The sequence below is a fragment of the Crinia signifera genome, chromosome 4 (genome assembly GCF_055691185.1).
Source record: "Crinia signifera chromosome 4, ASM5569118v1, whole genome shotgun sequence".
NCBI classification, from domain to species: domain Eukaryota; kingdom Metazoa; phylum Chordata; class Amphibia; order Anura; family Myobatrachidae; genus Crinia; species Crinia signifera.
The window spans coordinates 231146006-231162400 of NC_139220.1; the positions used below are offsets into that span (position 1 = coordinate 231146006).

At 43.8% G+C, this 16395-nt stretch overlaps 1 protein-coding gene across 1 annotated transcript in view; it reads right to left on the reverse strand.

The window, feature by feature from the left end:
• SHC4 (SHC adaptor protein 4) overlaps nucleotides 1-16395 on the reverse strand; it is a 71829-nt gene that overhangs the window by 14153 nt on the left and 41281 nt on the right. Inside the window, exons 7-8 of the mRNA XM_083183944.1 lie at nucleotides 15436-15553; nucleotides 2803-2965 (exon numbers count right to left, since the gene is read on the reverse strand). Coding sequence (XP_083040070.1) covers nucleotides 2803-2965; nucleotides 15436-15553 — 281 coding nt within the window. The remainder of the gene's footprint in view (nucleotides 1-2802; nucleotides 2966-15435; nucleotides 15554-16395) is intronic.

Sequence of the window (16395 nt, forward strand, 5' to 3'; positions counted from 1 at the left end):
TAGCCATCCTCATGTACTTATACTCAACAAATACTGTGGGGAAAATGTAATAGGATGAAAGATTCAGAAAGTGAGAGATTTGGTAAGGAATCTCCAGGTTTTTTTTTAAAGCGGCGATCATTTACACTTCAAAATCAGTTTGATTTTGAAGTGTAAATGATTGCCGCTTTAAAAAAACTGGAGATTTCTTACTAAATCTCTCACTTTCTAATGCTGTGTACACACGGGGGCGATAGGGGCTATAATCGCTGGGAATATGGTCGCAGGCGACCATATTGCCAGTGATTGGAGTGCGCACCAGCGATAAATCGCCGGGTGCGCGCTCCCGTTTTCTGCCCCATTGTAATCGCTGGTCGCAGGAGCTTGCTCCTGCGACCAGCTAATTACCTCTGCGGCTCCCCCAGCAGAGGTTCCTTTTCATCAGCGACCATCTCAGGTCGCTGATGCAAAGGAGACACTGAGCAATATATTGCTGAGCAATATATCTCCTCCCGTGTGTACGGGGCTTAAGCTGTGTACACACGGGGGAGATATATTGCTAGCAATATATTGCTTGCAATATATTGCTGAGTAATATATTGCTCAGTGTACTTGCAATACATTTCTCAGCAATATATTGCCCAGTGTCCAGTTTTTCAGAGGGACCAGCAATTTTCCCTGAAAATTGCTAGCAATTTTGACTAGATTTTTTTTACCCTCTATTTAAATTCATTTATGATTGACATGGGTTGTGGGAAGTCCTTCTGGAAGGGAATAAAAGTGTATATGGTGTATATACAGATGTAGCAGGGGTCATCTTTGTAGGGGCAGGATAATCTAGCGGCAGCAGCCGCTAGTGCCCCGCTCCTGCCAGGGGTGTGGGGGCACAAGACGGCCGTGCGGCCCTTGCCACCCGACACCAATGCCCCCTTTATTTATATTGAGCCCACATACTATTGGTGTGGGGCAGCATGGTAATGCTCATGCTGCCCACCAATGGTGCAAATCACCATCGGTGGGCAGCATGAACATAATCATGCTGCCCGACACCAATGCCCCCTTCATTTTTTTTCATGTCACATACTATTGGTGTGGGGCAGCATGGTAATGCTCATGCTGCCCACCGATGGTGCAAATCACCATCGATGGGCAGCATGAACATAATCATGCTGCCCAACACCAATGCCCTCTAAAGACAGCCTATGCACTTACTGGCTAGTGCGGCTGTGGGGCGCGCAGGAGGTGTGGGTGCTGGCACAGTGGGGGGGAGATTTGCGCAGCAGCTTCTGTGCTGTATGCGCGGGCAGGGACTGAGGAGGACTGAGGAGGACCATTTTGCCAGCGATTTCATGCCTAATTGCAGCAGTGTGTACACAGCATTAAAGCACAGGGGAGATATATTGCTCAGCAATATATTGCTAGCAATATATTGCTCAGTGTCTCCTTTTCATCAGCGACCAGAGATGGTCGCTGATGAAAAGGAACCTCTGCCCGGGGAGCCGCAGAGGGAATCAGCTGGTCACAGGAGCAAGCTTGGGGGTGAAAACGGGAGTGTGCATCGCCGGGGCACACTCCCATCACTGGCAATATGGTCTCCAGCGACCATATTTCCAGCGATTTCAGCCCCTATCGCCCCGTGTGTATACAGCTAAAATCTCTAATTTTATAACATTTCGCCTCGGAGGACTGTAATTGTGTGCATGAGAGGGATCACGATCTCACGTGTGCACACAAATGAGTTGAGCAGCTTTGAAAGACTATCATTGTTACCCATAAATATCGGTATGGGCTGTAGGAAAGTTGCTCTTATGGGAAGCACTCTCTACTGTCACAGTCCAAGGGAGAGAAAACACCTCCTCCTGGGACTGCCCATCCTCCATGTGACTTGCTGCGAGCACTTTCAGTGGGAAGTCACTGTCAGGTAGTTACATGGGGGGGTTAAAGTTCCCGGAGGTATATCGCAACACTGGAGTTGGGTCAACCTTTTCATTCCCATACTGCATTTGGTTATGCACTTTGTGGCAACAAACCATTGTGTAATAGGGTCAGACAGGAGCATGAGTGGTATTGTTATCTAGATTATATTATAACAATGAAAAATGTTATGGAGGCAATATAAATAGGAGCTAATCTACAACAGAACATACTTCTGGGCAATGCTATTTTTCTAGCTGCGCTCTTAGTCTGCGCAAATCCAATGGGATTCGGATTCTACCATGAATAACGTCTACTGTTGCAAAAGCCAAGCCTTCAACAATCAAATGCTACATATCATAAATCAGTAACTGTACTAAGCTTTGGAGAGAGATATAGTGGAGAGGGTAACCAATCAGCTCCTGTCTGTCACATGCTAGGTTTGAATAATGACTTCAAGGAGCTGATTGATTGATACTCCTAGGCATAATACAACTGGTCCTAGTACATGGGCCCCTTACTATATTAATGGAAATATATTTGATACTAGTAAGCACGCTTAAAGCTATTGCTTCGAAAGCTAGTCTGCTTCCTTGTACAAACATGCACAAACACTTGCCTCTGTGTTTGTGCATGTGTGAGAGAGAAAGAGATGTCGTTTCACTAGCTGCCAACAGATGGCAATGTTTTGGAAACACACAAACACTAGACATATATATATATATATATAGATGATAAGCGAAATGTTAAAGGCATAAAGAGAAGTAATTTCTGAAAGTAGAACAAGAAAGGCACAGTAAAACATAGCCATATAAAACTCTCCTACCCTTGTTGTTAAATCCCTAAAACAGATTATTTCATTATTTGTTGACTCAACATTGTAATAATTAAAAATGCCTTTTGTTTTACCTTAGAGTCCTGAATATCATGATCAGGTCTAGATCCCGTACTTTGCATCCTTTTGTCCTGTACACCGCCAGTAGGGGGATCCTTTCCTGGTAACTCATTGTAATATTCGTGACCCACTATTTCTTCTGGTTTCTGTGTCACATTACCAAGACTTAATACTTCACTAAACACAAAGACATACACACACAGTAATGAAAAATTATGGAAATACAAACATTACAAGAGGGATAGATTTGATTCCGCACAGGCCTTGGCCAACGGGTATATGGGTGTATTTGTAATGGCAAACTAACTCTGAGAAGAAAATCTAAATGGGTTCAAACTAGGTTGGTGGTGCTCCCTGGAGTCTTAAGGGTTGTACACATGGGGCGATTCTTCTAAGCAATTTTGACTACATCAACAAAATCGCTTAGACGTTTTGCCTGAATCACCCCTAATGTACACAGTGGGCGATAGCGATGCACCGCAACATTGCTATTGCTCATCCAAATAGACAATGCAGTGGCGTAACTATAAATTTTGCTCCCCCTGCCAAAAGTTTGTGGTGCCCCCCCCCCCAATGCTGCTTCCCCTGGCTCCAATGCATCCCAGGCCGCCCTAGCATGCCCATCCTGTACACAGACACCAATAGACGGCTCTGTGTACAGTCAATTGAATCAGTGGGGGGATTCGTCGTCTCTGTCATGGCCGCACCCACGCTGCAGCTGACTCGCCTCCGGTGCTCAGCCAGTGGGCAGCGGCAGGCAGCAGCATGTCAGTGCCTCAAGCGGGTGCCGGCGTCCACACAGACCCCGCTGTCGTTTGCTCCCCCAAGTGGCTGCTGGGGCTGCCTTACAGTAGTTACGCCACTGAGACAATGCAAAAACAAGGGCTTCCCGACAACACCGCACCTCTGCAGCTCGGTTTCTATCTCAGGAGTACCACTCCTCCACAATACAGATATACAAAAAAAAAGATAGAAACCAAGCGCTGATCCTATTCACAATTGGTGGGAGTAGGTTCAGGTAGGACCTTGTCTCGAACCGCCCCCAGACCTGAACTACATGGGGTGCTGTCATGTGCGCCGTATAATTCCAGGGGTGCCGCCATGTATGATGTATCAGTCCAGGGATGCCGCCATGTGTGCCGTATAATTTCAGGAGTGCCACCATGTGTGCCATATAATTCCAGGGGTGTCGCGATGTGTGCCATATAATTCCAGGGGTGCTGCCATGTGTGCCATATAATTCCTGGGGAGCCGCGATGTGTGCTGAATAATTCCAGTGGTGCCACCATGTGTGCTGTATCAGTCCAGGGGTGCCACCATACGTGCTGTGTCAGTCCAAGGGAGCTGCCCTTTTTTTTTTATTAAAAGAAAAAAAGTTTTTTTCTAGTACTGAAAGGGTGCTGTTAAGCGTGCCGTATCAGTCCAGGTGTGCCTCTAAGTGTGCAGTTTCAGTCCAGCGGTGCTGCTAAGTGTGCCATATCAGTCCAGGGGTTCTGCTAAGTGTAAAGACAAAATTATATTCCCTACCACCTAGATGGCAGGGAATATGTAAGGCGCTAAGTGAGGTGAGTTGATGTTGCCAAGCTGCTCGACACCTGGGGATGGTAGGTCCCCTATATAGCAAAAAGCTGGAGAGAAAAAAGAATATGTGGTGGAGCGCTAACTAGTAAAATTGATAATTGACCAATCGGGTATTACATTAATATTATTATTTCATATAACGCATCATTAAAAACATGACAATATGATCACAATATTGTCATGTATGACAACAGAGAGATAATAAGAGCAGATAATCCTGTACCGTCTTTTTATTTCCTCTTTTTTCTTTTTTTTTTTTTTCTTTATTCTATAAAAAATACTATGACCCAGATTGCGTAGAGATACAGAATATGCAGTTAAAGTATCAGAAACCGATTATTGCACAACTGTATAATTAGATAACAACAAAGCCCCGAATTGCGGGGAAACATTTCAGAGCAACAACCGGAAGTCCGGCTAACCAACATGCGCTCCATAAGCCGGAAGAACAAGAAGCGTAACCAGGAAGTCGGGCGGTGACAATACACGCCGGACACCTGTCGCATCATATCCGGCCGCCCTCCTTCCGCATCCAACGGAGGAGACACACTGCCCACCAATGAGATCATCGTCACCATGCGTTCCACGTACCGGAAGCTGAGCGCAGCGTGCGTTTCAGCTGCCGGATGTGGAGCTCTGAACGTATATAAATGACATTTAAAAGGTTTAATTATGATTAGTACTTATGTATTATAAGATATATGTAACGGATTGCCTCCTGTTTCATCCCATCATCTGCAAAGTAGACAATATAGCGGATTTTACTGTTTTTAATATATGACCAATCGGGTACCTCTCATGGAGGTCAAATGTTGTATTTCCTGTATGACAGTATAAAACCCCATGCTGACCCAGACAGCAGCATGCCTTTGACAAAGCCATCTGTGGATGACGAAACGCGTTAGACGGACACCTTTCTACACAACCTGTGGATTACAATATCGTTATACCAACCCTCGCTTGGACCAGCTCTCCAAACCTTATCTAGTTACTGGACTTTCAAAAAGGGACACCACCACCTGCCAATATCTTGGAGCCCTCCATTCCGTGAGATGTGTGCCATCTTTCCTCACAAGGGGAGTTTATAACATCAGGCTACAACCGGGTATATGGACACCCGCTAATCCAGCATTCCATCTAATGAGAGAGCATTACTAGGAACAAGTGAGACTCTATACTTATACCTTCTCCACACCAAGGTTATATGTAGAGAAGAATACGGTACTTATGTAGTATCCGATTTTTTGATTGTATGACTTAACTTAAGGCATTCAATCAGATGCGATGCGATGGACCCGATTTTCCATAGGATTCATTGTAAAAATGGTCTTGTTTATTTCCCTACTATCCAAGTGGGCATGGAGTTGGATATAAACCTGTGGCGAGCGAAGCGAGGGGACGCAGATTATTTAAAATGTATTCCATGTCACCAAAATAATCCGCGTCCGCTCGCCTCGCTTCGCTCGCCACAGGTTTATATCCAACTCCATGCCCACTTGGATAGTAGGGAAATGAACAAGACCATTTTTACAATGAATCCTATGGAAAATCGGGTCGATCGCATCGCATCTGATTGTATGCCTTAAGTTAAGGCATACAATCAAAAAATCGTGCGTCCAGATACTATATAAGTACCGTGAATACTGTCACACTGATTGTATCTGTCTAAAGGCCCATACACACTTGACGATTTTCACATGAAAATCGTTCAAAACAGCCGTTTTGAGCGATTTTCAGCTGAAAATCGCCTAGTGTTAATGCCCCACAGATTGCTTACTAGCGATGATGCGCGCTCCCGCATCATCGCTAGCGAGGACCCACGTTGGCTGGTTTTACCAGCATGCCAGCGATGATGGATGGTTTTTTATCCATCATCGCTGAGTGTGTACGCAGCACGGGCTGAAAGATTATCCACTTTCAGCCCGTGTACCGCCCCGCCGCCTCCCCCTGCTCTCCCCCCTTCCCCTCCCCCTGCTCGCAGCACGGAGACAGAGCAGGGGGGAAAAGACGCTCACCCGCCCGCAGCAGCTCCCGGTCCCCGCTGTCATCTGTCCCTCTGAGTGTTGGAACGCGGCAAAGTGCTTCCAGCCGCCCGCTCCACAGTGTCCCCATACTGACGCAGCTCCACTGCCACCAATGACAGGCTTCCCTATTTATTTATATATATATATAGATAGATAGATAGATAGATAGATAGATATATATATGGGTTGGGATCATTTGGTCTATTGCATTATGGTAGAAAGTCATTAGGTCGAATCCATTAGGTCGACATGATTCTAGGTCGACATGGGAAAAGGTCGACATGATTGTAGGTCGAAAGGTCATTAGTTCGACAAGGTCATTAGTTCGACATTGTCTATGTCGACATTCACAAGGTCGACATGGGGTTTTTCACTGTTTTTTTTACCTGAATGTCAACACAGTCGACATGGACACAGTTTAAAGTGCACTGCATCCCCTCGCATCGCTCGCTGCGCTCGCTATGCGTCGGGCACGGTGCCTCGCTACGCTCGGCACACTATTTTATTCTCCCACCACGCCCTAGTGGATGGTAGGGCATGAAATACCGCCTGTCGGCACATGTTGGCTCAAAAAACAGTGAAAAACTCCATGTCGACCTTGTGAATGTCGACATAGACAATGTCGAACTAATGACCTTGTCGAACTAATGACCTGTCGAACTAATGACCTTTCGAACTAGAATCATGTCGACCTTTTCCCATGTCGACCTAGAGTCATGTCGACCTTTTAGCATGTCGACCTAATGGATTCGACCTAATGACTGTCTACCATAATGCAGTAGACCAAATGACCGCATCCCATATATATAACCACTGCCACCAATGAAAGGCTTCCCTATTTATATATATATCTATATCTATATATAACCACTGCCACCAATGAAAGGCTTCCCTATATATATATATATATATATATATATATTAGTCCAGAAATAGGTCGCACTCACAGAAGTCTCTTTATGCATCGACTGGGGTGATCTCCTCAAAGCGTCACAATATGCAAGTGAAGCCCAAAGTATATCTTGAAATAGAGTGCACTCACCAGATTTTGGTGATTTCTGGTGAGTGCACTCTATTTCAAGATATATATATATATATATATATATATATGGGCAGCACGGATGGTGTAATGGTTAGCATTACTGCCTCACAGCGCTGAGGTCATGGGTTCTATCCTCAATATGGCTCTAACTGTGCGGAGTTTGTATATTCTCCCCGTGCTTGCGTGGGTTTACTCCGGGTACTCCGGTTTCCTCCCACAATCCAAAAATATACAGATAGGTTAATTGGCTTCCAACAAAAATTCACCCTAGAATGTCTGTGTGTGCGTGTACATGTGGTAGGGAATATAGACTGTAAGCTCCACTGATGTGAATGTTAAAATATTCTCTGTAAAGCGCTGCGTAATATGTATGCGCTATATAAGAAACTGTAAATAAATATATATATATATATATATATATATATATATATATATATATATAACCACTGCCACCAATGCAAGGCTTCCCTAATAAATAAATAAATAATAAAAAAAAAAATTATATATATATATATATATAATAAATGTACAGCGGCACTGGGGTCTTCAAATAACTCAGACAACGTTAACATATGTGGCAACGTCTTGTCTGAGTTATTTGAAGACCCCAGTGCTGCTGTACATTTATCTCCTATTTATCTGCCCGGTCATCACCGGACACCACTGAGGGAACAGGGCCCATTATCCTACAGAGCTGAGTGCCGGCTATCTTGCCGGCTATATATACCACGGCCCACCAATGTATATTATAGCAGTAACAGCCGGGGTGGCGTTTACCTGATCGCTGGGCTCCGAATATACCCAGCCCAGCAATCAGTTCTGAATCAGGCTCCAAAAACAGAAATGCACTGAAATTAAAGGGCCCCTGCTCCCAACCTTGGAATTCAAACTCCGCCCATTATGTAAATATCCTTTTTTAATGAAAGATTTTCATCAAAGTCTTTCGCCGCCTGAAAATCTCTTGCTCTTTGGTGAAAATAGGCAAGAAGGATTATCAAAGACTCCTCCACTGGCGCTGAATATTACGTCCCTATAGATAAAGGGGCGGTCCTTTTCTCCAGAAACTAGGGAAGGTTTTATAGGTAGAATACCGTACGCCCCTTTTGGGGTGAAGGGGGTCCTCTTCTCCATTTATAGGAAGCTCAAAGGGCAGGGTCCACCTGGAAGGCTACCATGTAAATGATGGATAAAGATGTTCACATCCCTTATAAGCCTCAGTAATCAGTCGTGGGAACCCAGAATGAAAGATAATTGGGGGTATGGTGTAAAATCATTTATTATACATGCAGTAACAAACAGATAAAAAAGGAAATGGAGCCACTTGGCATAGTACCGTGTATGGTGGAGAACTAGGATAACATCAAAGTTCTCAAAAAGGCTTAAGCTGAGCGGGATAGATCCCGGGATGATCACAAGTCCACGCACGATCCAGATGCCAATCAGTAGTGCCAAGGAGGGTCCACCGTCCTCTTTGTAAAAAGTCCAAGGAAACACACTCCAAACGCGTTTTCGATTGCTGCCTGCAATCTTTCTCAAGGAGATAATGTGTGGACTAACCATTACACCTTAAATACCCCTCCCATCCAATGAAAATGAGACAGATCCATGACATCATAAAATTATGCAAACTTCTAATCCAATTGCCGTACGATACCGCACTTCCGGTATCGGCGGATGACAGTTTCCGGGTAGGTGGAACGCAGCGTGCGTTCCACCCGTTGTTGGATTCCTGGCAGGATGTGACACTGTATAGCGTGTCATGTATATGAGTCTCTGACTGGGTAGCGTGGTCCGGCGGTGTGGAGCGCAACGTGCGTTCCACACGCTATTGATGTTTCCCCGGATATGACGTCGCGCAGTATAGGACTCTGGCCGGGTGTGTAGACTTCCGGGAGTGTGGAGCGCAAATGTTGTTTGTTTGCGTTCCAAAAGTCCTATGTTGCCGGATGACACGATGTCCCTGTCCCCAGTCTTAAGATGAGACTCTCTGCCATTCTTTTCGACCAGATGTAACAGGAATATATGGGAATGCACCCATAGTACTAGGTTTAAAAGAACAGCACAATATTAGTAAAGGTTTACAATGGATAAAAGAAAAATTAAAATCATGAAAAAATGGGCTTCCTATAATACCAAAGGGATAAAAGAGCGTATAAAACAGATGTGATAATAACAATAAAAATGAGCATAAATATATTATGCATAAAAGTGACAGTGCGAAAAAGTGACAGTGCAAGATTCTATAGGAACCACTTCACCTCAAAATCGAGGTTCAGCCCCCCTGGTTTAAGGGTATTAAAGTTGTAAATGCACTTCATCTCTTCCTGTGCCAATCTTGATTGGCACAGGAAGAGATGAAGTGCATTTACAACTTTAATACCCTTAAACCAGGGGGGCTGAACCTCGATTTTGAGGTGAAGTGGTTCCTATAGAATCTTGCACTGTCACTTTTATGCATAATATATTTATGGCCTTCTTATGCTCATTTTTATTGTTATTATCACATCTGTTTTATACGCTCTTTTATCCCTTTGGTATTATAGGAAGCCCATTTTTTCATGATTTTAATTTTTCTTTTATCCATTGTAAACCTTTACTAATATTGTGCTGTTCTTTTAAACCTAGTACTATGGGTGCATTCCCATATATTCCTGTTACATCTGGTCGAAAAGAATGGCAGAGAGTCTCATCTTAAGACTGGGGACAGGGACATCGTGTCATCCGGCAACATAGGACTTTTGGAACGCAAACAAACAACATTTGCGCTCCACACTCCCGGAAGTCTACACACCCGGCCAGAGTCCTATACTGCGCGACGTCATATCCGGGGAAACATCAATAGCGTGTGGAACGCACGTTGCGCTCCACACCGCCGGACCACGCTACCCAGTCAGAGACTCATATACATGACACGCTATACAGTGTCACATCCTGCCAGGAATCCAACAACGAGTGGAACGCACGCTGCGTTCCACCTACCCGGAAACTGTCATCCGCCGATACCGGAAGTGCGGTATCGTACGGCAATTGGATTAGAAGTTTGCATAATTTTATGATGTCATGGATCTGTCTCATTTTCATTGGATGGGAGGGGTATTTAAGGTGTAATGGTTAGTCCACACATTATCTCCTTGAGAAAGATTGCAGGCAGCAATCGAAAAACGCGTTTGGAGTGTGTTTCCTTGGACTTTTTACAAAGAGGACGGTGGACCCTCCTTGGCACTACTGATTGGCATCTGGATCGAGCGTGGACTTGTGATCATCCCGGGATCTATCCCGCTCAGCTTAAGCCTTTTTGAGAACTTTGATGTTATCCTAGTTCTCCACCATACACGGTACTATGCCAAGTGGCTCCATTTCCTTTTTTATCTGTTTGTTACTGCATGTATAATAAATGATTTTACACCATACCCCCAATTATCTTTCATTCTGGGTTCCCACGACTGATTACTGAGGCTTATAAGGGATGTGAACATCTTTATCCATCATTTACGTGGTAGCCTTCCAGGTGGACCCTGCCCTTTGAGCTTCCTATAAACGGAGAAGAGGACCCCCTTCACCCCAAAAGGGGCGTACGGTATTCTACCTATAAAACCTTCCCTAGTTTCTGGAGAAAAGGACCGCCCCTTTATCTATAGGGACGTAATATTCAGCGCCAGTGGAGGAGTCTTTGATAATCCTTCTTGCCTATCTATGTCTTTCTGTGGTCTCTAGGGTTACCACTCTATCATTGTCACCCCACAAGGCAGCTGACCCTAGCGCACTCTTACCTCAAACTTATCTTTTTGTCCCACCTTTGGTGAAAATAGCTCAGTGTGTACGAACTACTTTGGTGAAAGATATATCTTTCAGAGATTTTGGCAAAGTCTTTTGAAATGAAAATCTTTAAGTGTGTATGGGCCTTTATTATTTAATATTTTTTACTTTCAATTCTATTTTCATTTTTTACCTTATTTTACCTTATTTAACATACTGTCATGTTTTTTAATGATGCATTATATTAAATAATAATATTAATGTAATACCCGATTGGCCAATTATCAATTTTACTAGTTAGCGCTCCACCACATATTCTTTGTTCTGCTAAGTGTGCAGTATCAGTCCAGCGGTGCTGCTAAGTGTGCCATATCAGTCCAGTGTTTGTGCCACCCACTTGTGTCACTTAGCATAGTTAACCAGCTACATCTCTGCAACCTATTGACCTAAAAACAATATTGTGAGCTGCACGGTGTTCAGAATATATTTTTGATGCATACCAGTGCCAGCCTTTCCTGGCACTGGGCACCAAAATGTCTAGTTACGGCACTGACTGACAGCATACAGAGATGAGCAGTGTGGGAGGAAGCTGAGCGAGATGTGCCCATAATGAGCTATTCTATGTTAAATAGGCAGAAGCCATTGTTTTGAGGAATGCCCTTGATCTAAATGTCCCAGTGTTGTTTGAGTGCTTTTCAATACCTTTTCTATTGCATTGCAGTAATATATTACTTTATCACATATTTTCTGCCTGGGTTAGGATGTCAATGTCATTTTTTGTTAATTGCCACATCTGGAAAGTTTCATGTAGAACTCCTTATCTTCCATTACAACATTCTGTTGTCTCCACGGATTTCTCTGTTTCCCGCTATTCTCCATGAAAGATAAGGTCTTGTTTTATGTGATCAATTCTAAACATAGTTTATTGTGACTGGCAAGCGCTCTGAGAAGCACCCAGTGGAAACGTCTGTATTTTATTTCATGGAACCGCGAGGGGAGAAAAAGCATTTCCTCACTCCTAACTTTTGGATGGTTTCAATTTGTTGTAAAACTGCTGATATACGTTACGCTTTAATACGTGTCCTTAGGAAAAAAGTAGTGCCATAATTAATTTAATATTATATGTATAACATATATATATATATATATATATATATATATATATATATATATATATATATGACTTTACTTTGATGAACATACAAATTCAAAACACATAGACAGTACCAGGATCAAAGGGAAGACAGTTATCTGTTTTAAGCGCCCCAGTCCTCACAGAGGAATTATTTTATACCTGATCAGCAACTACTGAAACAAAACAAATACTGAGAGTCATGGTGCCCACACACAGTGAGATGTGTGCTTGGGGCGATTTAAGCCTATACAATGGGCGGTATTCAATGCTGTCGGCGAGGGGGTTTATGTGGTGAGGGCGGATTATTGTTGGCGAGGATCGCCAACAAGTCATCCTCGCCGTCTAAACCCCTCGCTAGCCACTCTCCCTATTCTATGTTACAGGGAAATCCTCGCCATCGGAGAATTCCACCGAATGGCGTGGTTCGCCGCTATTGCAGCAAGCCCGCTGCTTACAGTGGCGACCCTCACCGGTTTGACACCCGTACTCGCCGTTCCCACCTCGCTGAAAAAAACTGAGAGGTGGAAGCGGCGAGTGCAGGGGGGTCAGTTGAATACTGACCCGCGAGCTATCGGCACTGCCCGCCGTCATTGCTCGCAATAAGGCATTGAATATACCCCAATGTGCGCTATGCAATTTGGACTGTACACACTGTGTGATTTGAACTACATGAGATTTGAACTACACCAGATTTTGACAAAACTACAATAGTATGTAGGGGTATGGATCATTAGGTCACCAGCAAGTAGGTCAACAAGCATTAGGTCGACACCACTATGTCGACATGGCTTAAGGTTGACATGACTTAAGGTCAACATGCAGAAAGGTTGACATGACTAAAGGTCGACAGGGCCATTAGGTCAACATGGGTAAGGTCGACAGAGTCATTAGGTCGACATGGGTAAGGTTGACAGTGAAAAAGTTGACATGTTTTTTTTTGTTACCCGAATGTCGATACAGAAAACATAACACTAGAATGTAGCACCGCATCCCCTCGCACTATCCACTGTGCTTCGGGCACAGCGCATTGCTAGGCTCGGTGCACTTTATTATTCTCCCACCACGCCCTAGTGGATGGGAGGGCATGAAATACCACCCGTTGGCACATGTCGGCTCAAAAAAACAGTAAAAAAAAAACGCTTGTCGAACTAACCCATGTTGACCTAAAGTCATGTTGATCTTCCTTCACGTCGACCTAAAGTCATGTCAGCCTAGTGGTGTCAACCTAATGATTGTCACCTACTTGGTGGTGACCCAATGACCATATCCCGTATGTAGTACATAGCATGGGTAGCATGGGGTGTAGAACAAAAATACCTGCATGCACAAACTAGTTTGCTTTGCGATATTCATTACATGGGAACGCACATCGCCTCACAGGGGAAAATAAACACAAGATGATATAAACTCACTTGAGAGCAATTTGGACAGAGAGAGTCTGTGTGGAATGTGGTGGCAATGCCCACCACATGCTTGCATATGTACCCACTAGTATTGGGGCCCAATAGATCTTTTAAAGGTGTTGGCAAGGTTTCAGGAGTCAAGCAGCACGAAAAAGAAAGGGGGGGGGGGGGGGGGGCTTTCTTCTGGTTCCAGTTGATGGACCTACAATGTTTAGAGAGTCAGTCAATAAGTCGACACCAAAAGGTCGACATGCAATAGGTCAATAGACAAAAGTTCAACATGCATTAGGACAACATTGACTAAAGATCAACATGCAATAGGTTGACATGGTGAAAAGGTCAACTCAAGCAAAACGTCGACATTACTTTTTTTTATACTTTAAAAGCGAAGTGAGCCATGCTAGGCTATGTGTTACACTAATTAGGGATTCGTGTTGACAGATGTCAACTTTTTTTTTTTTTTAAAACAATGTTTTTATGTGTTTCATGTCAACCTTTGCTTGTGTCAGCTTTTTGACCATGTCAACATTTTGTCAATGTTAACCTAGTGCATGTCGGCCTTTTCAAATGTCGACATTCAGACTGTCGACCTATTGACTATCTAGACATTATTTATGAATCCTCACCTGTTTCTAGCTGGGGAGGAAGATGATTTACTGTATCAAGTTTCTAGTGTTTTAATTACAAGTTACAGTACATATAAAGGTAACTTTAATTATATCTAGAACTTCAAAGTGCCTCATTTTTTAGGATATTTCATTTTATATGTATTTTTCATACATTGCAAGTGTGGCATCAGGCATGGAGTTTATGGGTGTTTTCTTACTGGCCTGCAGGGGGTGCCCTCAGAACGTGTGCAGGTGGCCTTCTCCAGAAGACAGAAGGGGTCCCAAAACAATGCCCAACTATTCCCCCTGTCACATCACATCTCAGGCCCAAGGTTATAAGAACGTTTAAACGGGATGCGGTCATTTGGTCTACTGCATTATGGTCGACAGTCATTAGGTCGAATCCATTAGGTCGACATGCTAAAAGGTCGACATGACTCTAGGTCGACATGGGAAAAGGTCGACATGATTCTAGTTCGAAAGGTCATTAGTTCGACAGGTCATTAGTTCGACAAGGTCATTAGTTCGACAAGGTCATTAGTTCGACATTGTCTATGTCGACATTCACAAGGTCGACATGGAGTTTTTCACTGTTTTTTGAGCCAACATGTGCCGACAGGCGGTATTTCATGCCCTACCATCCACTAGGGCGTGGTGGGAGAATAAAATAGTGTGCCGAGCGTAGCGAGGCACCGTGCCCGACGCATCGCGAGCGCAGCGAGCGATGCGAGGGGATGCAGTGCACTTTAAACTGTGTCCATGTCGACTGTGTTGACATTCAGGTAAAAAAACAGTGAAAAACCCCATGTCGACCTTGTGAATGTCGACATAGACAATGTCGAACTAATGACCTTGTCGAACTAATGACCTGTCGAACTAATGACCTTTCGACCTAGAATCATGTCGACCTTTTCCCATGTCGACCTAGAGTCATGTCGACCTTTTAGCATGTCGACCTAATGGATTCGACCTAATGACTTTCGACCATAATGCAATAGACCAAATGATCCCAACCCGTGCTTTTCTATGATCAATAAGTAACAGAACTTTGCCCTATATTGGTAGGGTGTAAATGCTGAAGCTGTGACAATGTGTTACCTCTCATCTATGAAGGACGGACTTTTCAAGAACTGTTTAAAACGCAGTTCAAAGGCTTGCCCAATTGTGTTGATCACCTCCTGCGCTTTGCTGTTCGGACATTCCAAAATGTGACAAGCTGAAATAACGTACAAGATAAATCATAAGATATACTTTCTGTCCCTTTGCTTACTTTCTATTTTTCATCCCCAATAATGTTCTTTATTAAATGTATTATTATTTTATTACTGTATAAAATACATCAATACATTCATAACTTAAGAAGAACATCAGAACTTAAAAATCAAAACAACAGTATACATTTGCAGACATGGAACACAACCCTTTCCACTCTACAAGAGGACCATTTGTACCAACCGTCTGACTGGGCCTCATCCTATACTTAATAGGACACATTTCACTGCTTTCAATTGGACTACCATCATCTGTTCGCCATGGCCGCACAGAAATGTGGCTGCGCATACAGCAAACAACAGTCCCCGTGCAATTGAACGGCCGCTGTGAATGGACCTGAATAAGGTCCAAAATCTGCAATTTAAGGCATAGCTGCCTACCCTCCAGCAGGAGACTCCCTGACATATCAGAAATCTCCCTCTCTCCCTCATTAGTCTAGCAATCTCCCTCATGTCACCTAGCCCACATTACACTGTTACATTTTTGGGGAAATAAGTAATGAGAGATAGATACATTTACATTGAAACATCAGCACCCATTACCCAGTACTTTACAAAGTAAACTGTCTTACTAACTGCTTTGGGGCTCATCTACATTTGGATATGTCATTTTAAAAGTTCCTCTCAGATGTAGCAGTACACACCCACGCTTCTAGGTACCGTATTGGCAATCTCTTTTCACAATCTCTCCATATATGGAACTAGACACGCCCTTTGGGTGGAGCATGACACTCCCCTCAATGGGGCGCTGTGCAAAATTCTACTACCAACTATAATCTCCCTGAAA